General features: G+C 34.7%; 1 protein-coding gene across 9 annotated transcripts in view; it reads left to right on the forward strand.

Annotated features, from left to right (window-relative positions):
* The window catches only part of Zmym6 (zinc finger MYM-type containing 6), a 37,839-nt gene that overhangs the window by 12,646 nt on the left and 11,253 nt on the right, over positions 1 to 13,940 (forward strand). For 6 of the 9 annotated variants that reach the window (XM_015485289.2, XM_048815784.1, XM_015485286.2 and 3 more), the window contains 10 exons: positions 1,079 to 1,253; positions 1,370 to 1,561; positions 3,578 to 3,728; positions 4,437 to 4,552; positions 5,775 to 6,056; positions 6,233 to 6,383; positions 7,201 to 7,373; positions 9,169 to 9,316; positions 10,850 to 10,990; positions 11,539 to 11,576. In XM_015485289.2, the coding sequence (XP_015340775.1) occupies positions 1,079 to 1,253; positions 1,370 to 1,561; positions 3,578 to 3,728; positions 4,437 to 4,552; positions 5,775 to 6,056; positions 6,233 to 6,383; positions 7,201 to 7,373; positions 9,169 to 9,316; positions 10,850 to 10,990; positions 11,539 to 11,576 (1,567 nt within the window). The remainder of the gene's footprint in view (positions 1 to 1,078; positions 1,254 to 1,369; positions 1,562 to 3,577; positions 3,729 to 4,436; positions 4,553 to 5,774; positions 6,057 to 6,232; positions 6,384 to 7,200; positions 7,374 to 9,168; positions 9,317 to 10,849; positions 10,991 to 11,538; positions 11,577 to 13,940) is intronic. The other 3 variants (XM_048815787.1, XM_015485291.2, XM_048815786.1) reach the window with 3 other exon arrangements.

Genomic DNA, 13,940 nt, shown 5'->3' on the forward strand with positions numbered 1-13,940 from the left:
ATGACTGTTACCTTTGATTTTTATACTTGTGGGAGGAATATTAATATTTAGGCTCTCTTTTACCAGGGTATTTCCATCAGTGCTAATTGCAATAATTAGCTCTTATAAAATGGCTCTAGAAATCTCATACAATTAAAATAAAAAAAGAAATCGCACACAATTATTCAGTTATTTGTGTTCTTCCTGTCTCATTTATGTCATGCTTATTTTTTATGTTAGTCATTGGTAGTTTCCATTTCCTCAAATCTTGTATTTTTAAATTTTAAAAAATTTCACATAATGTCTCATTCATATTTCTATTCTTGGCAGTTGCTGGAGAGTAAGAGGACACATATCTTGAGGTCTGGAGTTACGGGATGGCCACTGAATTTAGTCTTATTGACTCTAGAGATGAAATTTGGTTGGAGCTGGAAGCTTCACTGTTTTTTTGTCATGAGCTACTGGCCAGTTATATTTTTTTGTTTTATTTTTAATTAAGAACTTCTTTTTTTGAATCCAGAGCCCCCTGTATGCTATGCAAATGCTGTACCACTGAGCTATTCCTAGCCTCTTTTTATATTGTTTTGAGACAGGGTCTTATTAAGTTGAACAGTCTGGCCTCTAATTTGTGATGCCCCTGCCTCAGCCTCTTGAGTAGCTGGGATTACAAGCATGTGCAGCCATGCCCCACTGACTGCTTATATTTTAAATGAAGTTCTCCCTCCACACATCTGTGAATTAGATATTATAAACCCCATTTACACGAGGAAATTGAAACAGTAATTGCCTAACTCATTGTTACTCAGCTGATAAGTGACAGAACATAATCATCCAACCCAGATTATTATTATTATTATTTTTAATTTGTAGATAGACCCAGTACCTTCATTTTATTTGTTTATTTTATGTGGTGCCGGGGATCGAACTCAGTGCCTCATGTATGCTAGGCAAGCGCCCTGCCACTGAGCCACAACTCCAGGTTTTCATATGCTTTATTCAAGTTCTTTTTCTAGCTGCCCCTGGTAAATATCAGGGGTAAATACTAGCTTACAAAGAGGAGAAAGTTACATTTTGTTTTGCCTTTGTTATTTATTTTTAGAGAAATTTTAAATATAAAGGATGTGATCACAACCCGGTTTGAAAATTCTTCTCTTAGCAAAGATTTCTGCAGCCAATCATGCCTGTCTTCTTATGAGCTAAAGAAAAAACCTGTTGTTACCATATATACCAATAGCATTTCGACAAAGTGCAGTATGTGTCAGAAAAATGCTGATGTAAGTTACATTTTACTTTTATTGGGACTCTTCTCAAAGATCAGAGATTTTTTTAACTGGCTGCACTTACTTTATATGTGTGTGTGTGTGTGTGTGTTTGTGTGTTTATTTCCTAGGTTCGATTTGAAGTTAAATATCAAAATGTGGTACATGGTCTTTGTAGTGATGCCTGTTTTTCCAAATTTCACTCCACCAACAACCTCACCATGAACTGTTGTGAGAACTGTGGAAGCTATTGCTATAGTAGCTCTGGACCTTGCCAATCCCAGAAGGTTTTTAGTTCAACAAGTGTTACAGCATACAAGCAGGTATGAATATCAGTTTGTCATGCATAGTCAGGCTTACTCTTGAGCTGGCTGAGTAGGGATGAACTGCAGAGTAAAAGAGTAAGCTCCTGCCATCCATTCAACCTAATGTGATTTCCTCTCCAGGAAAATGTGATTCTGATATTGCAGGGGTGACTGTGATGTAAGATGATATAGGTGGAGTAGGTTACTTTAAGGTTCTCTTTATGCCTAAGAATTCATAGGTAATTACATGATTTGCTGTGTGAACTATTTTGTGAAATTGTGAAGAAAACTCCTTATTGTTAATAAACTATGAGCAAAAGTTAAAAGGTGATAATCAGTGAATCTTGGGAAACTACCTTTTTTTTGTTTGTTTTTGGCACCAGGGATGGAACCCAGGGTTGCTTGACCACTGAGCCACATTGCCAGCCATTTTTTTTTATGTTAGAGACAGGGTCTTGCTAAGTTCCTAAGGCTGGCTTTTAACTTGCAGTCTTCCTGCCTTAGCCTCCTGAGCCTTTGGGATTATAGGCGTGTGCCACCACTCCCAGCATCTTTTTTATTCTGAAGAGTATTTTGAACTTAATTGTCATTTTGTTTTTTATTTTTAATTGTTATTTTGGCTTCAGTATTAAAATACTTTAGCTGATTTTATTTATTATAGTGAATAGTAGATTAATCTGGTTATTAAAAATATCACTTTGTAAATTTGATTATTTCTAATGATTTGGGTTTTTAGTTGTTTTTTTTTTTAAAGAATGTGAACTGGGCTTGATCCTCAGCACCACATAAAAATGAAAAAAAAGATACTGTGTGTCCACCTACAACTAAAAAATAAATATTTAAAAACAAAAAGAATTTGAATGACAGTTTTTTTTTGACCAGGTTTTTGATTTGGTAATTCTGTTGTGCTGTTAGGAATGTACATTCATGATTAAAAAGTATATCTTTTCTAGGAGTTGCCACTTAGGCAGTCTGTTTACTACTTTCACAGGAATAGAATCTGATATTTTGTAAATGATCCAAAAATCAGTTCCATGTTTAATTTTGTTACTGGTGTTGTACTCAGTCCATTGCATAAAGGATGTTCCTCTTTTGCTAGGAAGATTATGTGAAACTTCACAATTTACATTTTCCTGCTGTTTACTTTCTTACTGAGACCATAATATAGCAGTTAGGAGCCAAAACTTTGGAGTGTGATGGAATAAGTTTAATTTCCTGTTTCTATTTATCTGTGAATTTAACTAAAGTTGCTTTTTAAACTTTGGTTAATGTAATTTTTGAAAGCACATCACTATGTTGTTTTAAGAATGATATGATATAGTCTATGTTAATTGCTTAGCATGGGATTTGACTTAAATTAAGCATTCAGAAAGATTGGTTGTATAAATAATAGCCATTTAATACTACAATTATTTCTTGCAACAAACTTACAGGCAGACTTTATTATGAAATTCAGTTTAAAAAAATTAGTAGTTCTGGGGCCGCGGTTGTGGCTCAGAGGTAGAGCTCTCGCCTAGCATGTGCAGGGCGCTGGATTCGATCCTCAGCACCACATAAAAATAAAGAAAATAAAAGCATTGTGTCCAAGTATAAAAAAAAGTAGTACTGTAAGATCTCATGATATGCATAAAATAGCATTTCAGTCTCTCACTAAAGAGTCTCATAAGTTAAGTAGCTTTAAAGATGGTGGTGGATTTTACTAGATTGAGGTTTAGGTCCATACTGAGGATGGCTGTTTGGCTCAGGGACCACCTGGTCCTCTCTGGTTATTTATGATGAGAAAAGTATGTTATTTCCTTGTTTATTACTTGTAATGTGTTTTGTTCTCGCTAAAGTCTGAGTAGCTACTACTTTTCTTCAATCTTATTATTGTCTGAAAAAACCTGTTTTCCAACTTTCGGAAAAGTCTACTTGTCATGCTCAAATATTTCAGTCAAAGGCAATTGTTAAAGGTAGCTTTTCTTCTTTTTAGAACAATATGTAGTTATGTGTGCTTGCACTAAATATCTAAACATTATTTTGTTTTCTTAATAGAATTCGGCTCAAACTCCTCCCTATGCTCTGGGGAAATCATTGAGGCGCTCTGCTGAAATGATTGAGACTACAAATGACTCAGGAAAAACAGAACTTTTCTGTTCTATTAATTGCTTATCTGCTTACAGAGTTAAAACTGTTACTTCTTCAGGTAATGTTTAAATTTGATAAATTTATAGATTAGTATCTGTTGAAGAAGCCTGTAACTGCTTTTCTTTCATTTTCTAACAACCTAAATTTATCTGTAGGGTTAAATACTCAAGTTTGATTTAAAAAACTGATTTTTAAATGCAAATAATTGTATATATATTTTATAGGCTTTGTATATGAGAAGAAAGAAAAAATAATTGTAAGTTCTGGTTAGTTATTTAAATAGGAGTTAATAAAGGTTAGATGTGGTTAGATTTACAAATTATTATAGAATTCCTTGATTTTTTTTGTTCTTTATTTTTGTTGTTGTTGTTTATTATAGTTGGTATTCCATATCTGTAGCTTCCCTATTCATGGATTCAAACAACTGGATCAAAAATATTCCAGAAAAAAATTGCCTCTGTACTAAACATATACAGACATTTTTTTCCTTGTCAAGTATTATAGGTAATCCACAGATGCTTTAAAGTATATGAAAAGATATTTGGAAAGGTATGCATAGATTACATGCAAATACTGTGACATTTTATGTAAGGAAATGGAGCATTTACGGATTTTGGAATCCTCATGGAGTTTTGGAACTAATTTCCCCAGGTTACTCCACTGTGCCGTTGTACTGAATATTTGATTATTTTTTCTTCCACTTATAGGTTTTTATTTGTTCATTTTTATAATGTATTCATTGCTTTTTATTTTTTTTGTCATCAAGGCGTCCAGGTTTCATGTCACAGTTGTAAAACCTCTGCAATCCCTCAGTATCACCTAGCCATGTCAAATGGAACTATATACAGCTTCTGTAGCTCCAACTGTGTGGTAGCTTTCCAGGTATGATCAATCTAAGGTAGTGTTTAATCCTTGTAGTTTTCTTAGGTTTTATTCCATGGCAAAATGTTAACTGCTGAAGGTCTATACTTTAAAAACTTCATATTTAAAAAGAAAAACATTCTGTTCAGCCTGGGTTCCAGAGGTTATTTGTATGAATTATCTAAGCCTGGACATAGGGCTTCATTATTCAGGGTACTTAGGTGAACTATTCTTCCCTTCTACTTTCTCCCTTGGTTCTCTCCGTTTCTGAAGGATGGAGACTAGGCTATAGTATGGTGAAGTACAGTAGTAGCCTTTGGGAGCTCATGTGCCCCTTACTGTCATTCTCGGCCAGAAACTTAACAACTCTTCGCATGTAGTTATAAGCATCCACTTGTCCCATTTTCTTCTATTTTCTGCAATCCACACAAAAAGAATAGAGTTTTGTGATATCCTGGGTGGAAGGAGGCCTGATGTGGTATCTCTGGTCCCAAGGAGAAAAGAGACTGCTGGTAACCACAGTGTTATAATAGCTATTAGGAGTTGGTAACTGAGTGTAGTGGCACACACACCTGCAAACCCAGCTACTCCAGAAGTTGAAGTAGAAGGATAGCAAGTTCAAGGTCAGTTTGTGCAATGTAGGTGAGACCGTGTCTCAAAGTTTTTTTTTTTTTTTTAAAGTATGGGGGCAGCGGTGCAGGGGATGGGTTCAGTTGTAGAGTGCCTGTCTAGCATGTGTCAGGCCCAGGGTCTAATTCCCCAATACTACCAAAAACAAGAAAAGATTTGGTTGGTGACAAGCATGCAGGAAGAGGTACCCTGAGGGAAGGCGAGGCCTGCCATAATTTACTGGAGAAATATCTGAGAGTTTGTTATCTGGGCAGTCTGGATTCCAGTCCTCAACCTTTTAAAAAAAANATATATACATATATATATATATATATATATATATATATATATATTAGTTGTCCGTGGACCTTTATTTTTTACTTATTTATATGCAGTGCTGAGAATCTAACCCAGTGCCTCACACATGCTAGCTCTACCACTGAGCTACAACTCTAGTCAAGTCTCAACCTTTTAATGTTGCATTTGTCAGTCCTTATATTTTGAAAGTATGTCATTGAAACTCTTCCTATGAGAAATACGATTTTTAAAAACTGTTGTGGGATTAATTAAATTGAGAAAGTAAAATATCAAGTTATTTCTCAGTTGATTTAAATTTTTGCCTGTGTTCATTCAGAATGTATTTAACAAACCAAACGGAACACAGTCTTCTGCCGTGCCTCCGTCTCAGGGCCAAGTGGTTGTGAGTTCACCTTGCCAATCAGTAAGGCCACCAGGAGGTGGTGGCCTTGCCTCTGCCATTTCCTCCAACTCTGTCACTGGCTCTGCCATAGCAGCCAGTCACCAGACTCTTGGTGAACAATCCCAGCAGGTTGCGGTAACGCAGACAGTTGTGAAACTCAAGTGTCAGCACTGTTATCATCTGTTTGCCACAAAGCCAGAACTTCTTTTCTACAAGGTAAGGAGAGATGATAAAAGGAATTGCATAGGAACTTATGCAATAGAAGCACTTTTAGAAGTACTTTTTTCATCTTTGACAGTCAACTGAGTTTGCTTTGAAATAAGAAGGAAAAGGATTTATTAACAATAAAGCAGCTGTTTAGTTAGATCTTAATGACTGTTATTTCTCTGCAGGGTAAAATGTTTCTGTTTTGTGGCAAGACTTGCTCTGATGAATACAAAAGAAAAAATAAAGTTATGGCAATGTGTGACTACTGTAAACTGCAGAAAATTATAAAGGAAACTGTGAGATTCTCAGGGGTTGATAAGCCATTCTGTAGTGAAGGTAAAGAAAATGGCTTCGTATTATATACACAGCACGTGGTTGTTATGAAATAATTTATGATTAGTTGGGCAATTAATCATGATTAATTTTCAAGTAATTTTTCTCTTATGAGGTATAAGTTGAACATTTTTTATGTTGAGATTTACTTAGTTTAAAGTCTTTTTTTCAAGTTTATTTTTTTGCTGTGCTGGGATTGAATTTATGGCCTTTTTGTTGTAGGAAAGTGATCTATTACTGAGCTATACCCCAGCCCTGAAGTCTTTTTTTTTTTTTTTTTTAAATATTTTTTTAGTTGGTCAATGGACCTTTATTTTTTTTTATTTACTTCTATGTGGTGCTGAGGATCGAACCCAGTGCCTCACACATTCCAGGCAAGTGCGCTACCGTTGAGCCACAGCCTCAGCCCTGAAGTCTTTCTTTTTATAAATGTTACAGTAACCTCAGTGAGGAAAAATTATCAAAATATAATTAAATAATGGTATTCATATAGAAAGTCTTGTAAGTTTAGCTATGACATTAGAGTTTTTTTGTTTTTTGACCTGTTTGTAAATAGGGAACTTTAGCAGTTACTGCTTCTTGGTTTAAGAAACTTATAGTTCTGATGTTTCTGAATATAGATGGTCTTATATTTACATTTAAAAGGGGATGCGGGTTTGTTTTGTGAATATAAAAAGACTTCTTTAACCTAGAGGCAAATAGTGTGTCAAACGTTTAGGAATTAGCTTAGGATTTGTATCTGTGACTATAGAAACTCACTTTACCTACTAGAAGTTAATGTAAATTTGATGTTTCTTCTTGCATCCCTGTGTGTGCTCAGTCTGCAAACTTCTCTCTGCTCGAGACTTTGGAGAGCGATGGGGAAACTACTGTAAGATGTGTAGTTATTGTTCACAGACTTCCCCTAATTTGGTAGAAAATCGATTGGAGGGAAAGTTAGAAGAGTTTTGTTGTGAAGACTGCATGACCAAATTTACAGTTTTGTTTTATCAGGTAAGTGTGATATACTTTTTAACTTTTCTTTGTTTTCCCACTGGGACATGGTCTTACTGTGGTGTTGAGTTGGCCTTGAACTCACAATCCTGTCTCTGCCTCCCAAGTAGGCTTTTGTGTGTTTTTTTTAAGTTAGTGCAAATTATTTTCTATTTAAAATATGTTCAAATTATGTGAATAAAAGTGTGGTGTTTAGAGCTGTATAGAATAAATTATAGGCTACTGTAACAAAATTTGGTTGAATATAACCATCTTTGGAGAACAGAGTTAGGATTTCTAGAGACTTTGTTGTTGATTGAAGACATGTACCATTTATTTTTGCTTTCTTTCATTTATTTCAAGGCACATTGACCTTGTTTGTAACTTCGAGTTCTTTTCAGTTATAGCTTTACATAATATTGCCTGAAGTGGCTCTCATTTAGGTTACTCTGAAGAATTTGAAGTCAGACCTTGTTCTTACTTCATGGGTCAAATGACAATGACTAGCAACCTTACCCACTTTCTTTTAGAAAAGGTTACCTTTTGAAAGACTGTCAATGATAGTTACAATTAAAAATAAAGAAAAGAAGTGAAGACTAGGGAGGTTAAGTAATGTGCCTTTGAGGAAGCTGGTAGGTGACACCTAGGTAGCACCTGTAACACTTTATTGAAATCTCTATTTTCTTATCTACCTCACTCCCAAAATATAATATTCTTGTGGTGGCAGATAATAACTTTTTCATCACTCTTTCTATGTTTAGGACCAATCTGTGCTTAAGACAGTGGATATCTAATTAGATGTTTGTTGAGTAAATAAAAGTCTTAATGACCTCAAAGCCTATATTCCTTCTACTGTCATATGCTGCTGCCTTTTGTATGTGTGTGTGGGGGTGTTACTGGGGATTGAACCCAGAAGTGCTGTACCACTGAGCTATATTCCCAGCCCTTTTTATTTTACTTGGAAACTGGCTAAGTTGCCCAGGCTGGCCTTGAACTTTTTTTTTTTTTTTTTGGTGCGTCATTCGGGGGTGGGGGGTACCCATTGGAAGAACTCCGGGGGCTACTTTGGCCACCGAGCCACATCCTCAGCCCTATTTTTGTATTTTAGAGACAGTCTCACTGAGTTGCTTAGTGCCTCACTTTTGCTGAGTCTGACTTTGAACTTGTGATCCTCCTGCCTCAGCCTCCCAAGCTGCTGGGATTACAGGCGTGCATCACTGTGCTCAGCTGGCCTTGACCTTGAATTTTTGATCTTTCCACCTCAGCCTCTCCAGCAGCTGTAATAACAGGCGTGTACCACCATGCCTATATGGCTTCTTAATGTTTTGAAAATAGAATCTGCCTTTAGATTTTTTCATCACTAATTTTGAAAACAGAAGAGCAATTTGTATATTCCCTTTTTTTTTTTTTTTTTAGTTATAGGTGGACACGATATCTTTTATTTTTATGTGGTACTGATGATCGAACCCAGCGCCTCACGCATGTGAGTGCTCATACTAGGTGAGCACTCTAGTGCTGAGCCACAACCCCAGCTCCCTGTTTGTATATTCTTAACCTAGGACATCTATGTGAAAAAAAAAATAATTATATATGTGTGTGTGTGAATATCTATATCTATCTATCTATCTATATATATATATTCACATTTTATATATATTCACACTTTAATTTCAGTATTTTAGAATAGGAACCTTACATTTTGTAGACTCAGCTGACCTATATACCATGTTTTCATAGTGCCTCTAGTTTATGATGAATGTTATCTTTTCATTATTTTATAGTTTTGAGCCTATATTGTCTTAAATTTCTTTCTCAGATGGCCAAGTGTGATGGTTGTAAACGACAGGGTAAGCTAAGTGAGTCCATAAAATGGAGAGGCATCATCAAACATTTCTGTAATCTGTTCTGTGTCTTGAAGTTCTGCCATCAGCAAAGCATGAATGATCCTCCTCCACAAAATAAAGGTAAGATTAAACTTAGCTAATGAGACCTTTATATCAGTTCTAGGATATATTATCAGCATACGAAGTTGAAAATAATATAATAAAAACAAAATTTTACTGGATTCAAATAATCTGATGGGAAATTTAATTTTGGTCTCATAATCAAACATACCAAGAAATTAATAAATCTGTACTAATTTATAGGAAATATTTATTTGATTGCTTTTGATTGAACTTACGTGTACATACATAACTTACATAGTTTATTTTCAGTTATTAACTGACTAGTCTGAAACTTAAAAAATCAGCACAAACAAAGGGAGAGGATATAAGTAGATTAATATAGTTTCTGTAGCTGATTAAGATTTGATCCAGAGCCTGTTTGTAGCAAAGGAGAAAAGAACAACACATTAATTATCTCAGAAAAAATAAATAGACCACTTCTTCATGGGTAGCAAAGTTTTTCTTGGCTAAGAATAAAATAATTTTGTGAGTAGGACAGCTAATGTGGTCAGACTGTCAGAAGAATAGATATGTGGCATGTCCTTAAAGTAGCTTTCCTAAGTAGCACTTTCTGAATGTTAGATCAAAACGCTTGGCATTATTACCCTATATACATGTATGATTACACTATTGGTGTGACTCAACACCATGTACATCAAGAAGAATGAGAAGTTATGCTCCATTTGTGTACAGTGGATCAAAATTTATTCTGTCATGTATAACTAATTAGAACAAATAAAAAAATCCCCCCAAAAAAACACTTGATATAATGTTCTCTGATCAGAGCCTGAAGTGCTACCTAATTAACAGAATTTATGTCCTTTGGCCCCTTGCAGTCTGGCTCTTGTCTACCTTTGCAGTCTTATTAATTCTTACCTTAATCATATATGCTGATCTTTTGTGTTAGCTATTTGTTATCCCGGACCAGTCATGTTTGGAAGAATATTCATTTTGTAATGTAGCTTCAGAAAACCAATGTTAAGTGGTGGATAGATAGGTCCCTCATCAACTTACTTAGATAAATTGGCATGTTAAATTTTTATTTGAAGCAAATTTAAGTGTAGAGTTTTAACATTCACTAATAGAACAGCCCAGTCACTCCTGAAGCCAAGTCACTCTTACTTGCTATTTCATCTGGTTGCTTATTTTTACCCAGAAAATGTCATTTGAAGCTTATTTTACAGAATCAAGCTCCTTTTTTTTTTTTTTTAAATGTGGTACTGAGGATCGAACCCAGGGAGAGAGAATTTTTTAATATTTTTCAATTTTCGGTGGACACAACATCTTTATTTTTATGTGGTACTGAGGATTGAACCCAGGGCCCCGCGCATGCCAGGCGAGCGCGCTACCGCTTGAGCCACATCTCCAGCCCCAGAATCAAGCACTTTTTAAGCCCCAGTAAACACTAATCTGACCAGAATCCCTCAACCCAGTGTTATATAGAGTTAGATATTTTCATTGCCTCTTGAGAACCTTGTTGTTAAATAGCTTTGTGTGTTGTATTGTATGATTATTTTGTTTATACCTGGTCTTCTTATTTATTTTAATCAGTAAATATTTGTAAGGCACGAACTGCTTTGATGGAGCTCCCTTCTGCAAAGACAGTTACAACACCAGTTATAACCAATGTTGTGTCATTGGCAAAAATACCTGTTGCCCAATCTACAGGAAACACTAACAGTGTTTTAAAAGGTATGATTTGATAAAAAGGCATTTGGCTAGAAGGTAGAGGTAAGCCTAATTGTTTCTTCTTGGTAATATTTTTCTTTATATAAGAAAACCCTCTTCTCTGTCTCTGGGGAAAGTAGGTAGCAAGCAAGGTGATGTTGGTGTAAAAGCAAGCCATATAGATTGTTGATTTTTTTTTTTTTTTTTCAAGAACCCAGATGATTTTAACATACCTGCTTCTTTACCATCAGAGATTCTAATGCAATAAGATGGGCCTTGGGCCTGGGGCCTGGAGATCCCTACCTTTACCATATACTACAGGTGATATTGATGTGGTTTCCTTAGTCCATTTTTTGAAAATTCTAGTCTAGACTGTAGCCTACTTTGGAGGGAGGAAATTAACTCCTTGATCTCAGTGTTATTATATTTGTTTTGGGAATAGTAGTGTATGTCTTGGGGTATAGCTTAGTGGTAAAGTGCTTGCTTAGCATGCACAAGGTCCTGGGTTTGATCCCATCACTGTAAAAAAAAAAAACCTTTTTTTTAAAAAAAAAAATCTTAATTTATAACAGGTGCAGCTACTAAGGAGGCAGCAAAGATCATTGAAGATGTAAGTTTTATTTTTACTTTTTTATTTTTCCTGATAATACCATTAGGGTTTATTTTCATTTTGGACATAACATTCTAATATATCTGAATAATTTTCTACTTATAGTCTATTTACAAAAGGCAGAGTAGGGCTGGGGTTATGGCTCAGTGGAAGAGCGAGCGCTCACCTAGCACATGTAAAGCACTGGGTTCGATCCTCATTACCACATAAAAATAAGTAAAATAGGGGCTGGGGTTGTGGCTCAGTGGTTGAGTGCTCACCTAGCATGTGTAGGCACTGGGTTCGATCCTCAGCACCACGTAGATTTAAATAAGTGAAATAAAGGTGTTGTGTCCATCTACAACAAAATATATATATTTTTTTAAAAGGTAGAGTAATATATCATGCACTAACTTTTTGTCTTGAACGTTATAGTTTGCCTCTAGATCATTAATAAGAATATATTCCTGATTTATTTTACTGTTTGTGTTAACTTTAATTTTTTAAAAAAGATTGCTATTTCATCTGGTTGCTTATTTTTCTTACTATTTTCAAGTATTTATTTTTTAGACTAGAAAGTTTTTTGAAAGTTTAGTGTGGAGTCATTGTAAATAAATTTTGTGAGAATGTGCAAGGTGAAAGTATATGTAAACTCTCATTTTATGTCTCATTTGAAATAGAGTGAAACTTCCCAAAAAATTTTTAAAAATTTAGGAAATGCATCATTTCAGATCTGGTAGGCTAAAAGGATTACAAACTATGCATCACCTTAATAGGAGAATAAAATTTCCTTTGTCCTTTGTCAGGATCATGTTAGTGTGTTAGTTCTTGGGTTAATGTTTTTGGTGACTGTTGTGCTGCTATCTTAACATTTGCTCTTGATATAATTAAAAATCTTATATGATGGTATTATTCAAGGGTTAAGTGGTAGTGCTGGTGCTAAAAAGTGTGCCCCAAATTCAGTAGCTTTGGAATAGAAGTTAGATGTTATGAAAATCTATGAAGATGATACCTCATACTGCTAATTCAGCCAAGTGTACTTACCCTGCACAGTGGTGGAGATGATGGTCAAGAAACCCAAAGCAGCCTTAAAGTAGGTGCACTTCCTTAGTTCACAAAAATTACAGCCAGGCAAGGATAATGAAATAAGTGGAAAATATCCTGGCAGTACGGGCATGATTTGAAAGGAGATGACAGTGAAACAAAATGTTTTACTGAAAGTCACTGCCCTTCTAATTTTAAAGTCCATTGAGATTTTTTCGTTTTCTTTTTTGATACTGGGGATGGAACCCAGAGGATCCTCCTACCACATCCTCCTGAGCCACTGGGATTACAGGCATGGGCCATCATGCCTGGCCCCATTGAGGTTTTAAGAATATAAAACTGAGCAGGCAGACTATATCTACTACCTCTAAAGCTATTAACACCTTAAAGAACCTATCATTTGGAAGACAATATATGGTAACTTGATAAAAATGATTCTGTGAAAGTGGTAAAGAAGGTAGATTTGCACAGTCAATGAAGGGCCCATTAAAAATTTGCTTGGAAGAAGCTAATTTTACAATATTCTTAGTTCTATTTTTCTATCTCTTAATATGGATATAGAGATTGCATGTGTTATACTTATAATACATGTATACATATTATACATTATATACATAAAATGAACATGGAAAATTTATTTAAAAAATGAAAATTTGCTTGATTTAGAATTAGAAAAACAAAGGCAGAAGGAAGAAGACCACAGCAATTAACCTGGTCTTCCTTACAACTAACAGTAAGACTGTTGGCATGAGCTTTTAACCATGTTTTAGTAGAAATCATTTATTTTTGAACAAGATAATCCAAGTATGGATTGCTGTTCTAGGTAGCAAGGAAAAAGATCAAAAATGAATCTGCCTGTCAAGAAATCCTCAGTGGAAGAAAAGAGAGAAAAAAAACCACATTAGATTCATTCTTTAGCAAAAGTCTTGCAGGGAATCAAACCACCTTTCACTGGAATGTAGAAAGATAGCTTGTCCTAATTTAGTAGCTCTTAACTCTCCCATTATTTGTGTTGTTGGAAGATGATAATTCCTACTTAGTTATCTTCAGGCAATATACCATATTAATGAAATGTCATTAAATTAACTTACTTTGATATTTATTTGTATATTATATGTTGTACATTAAATTATTTTAAAATTACATGATTAGTAAATCACTATTGTACCATTAATAATTGTTATTAACTATACAATATAATTATTAACTATACAATTATATAATGAAGTGTTTTAATGTTATATATTAATAAGTATTATTAACATGTTTATACAAATGTTCTATATTGATTGTAGATTTATGTAGTCTGAGAATACATCCCTCTGCCACTTTGTCTAAATG

Source organism: Marmota marmota, unplaced genomic scaffold (genome assembly GCF_001458135.2).
Source record: "Marmota marmota marmota unplaced genomic scaffold, marMar, whole genome shotgun sequence".
Taxonomy (NCBI): Eukaryota; Metazoa; Chordata; class Mammalia; order Rodentia; family Sciuridae; genus Marmota; species Marmota marmota.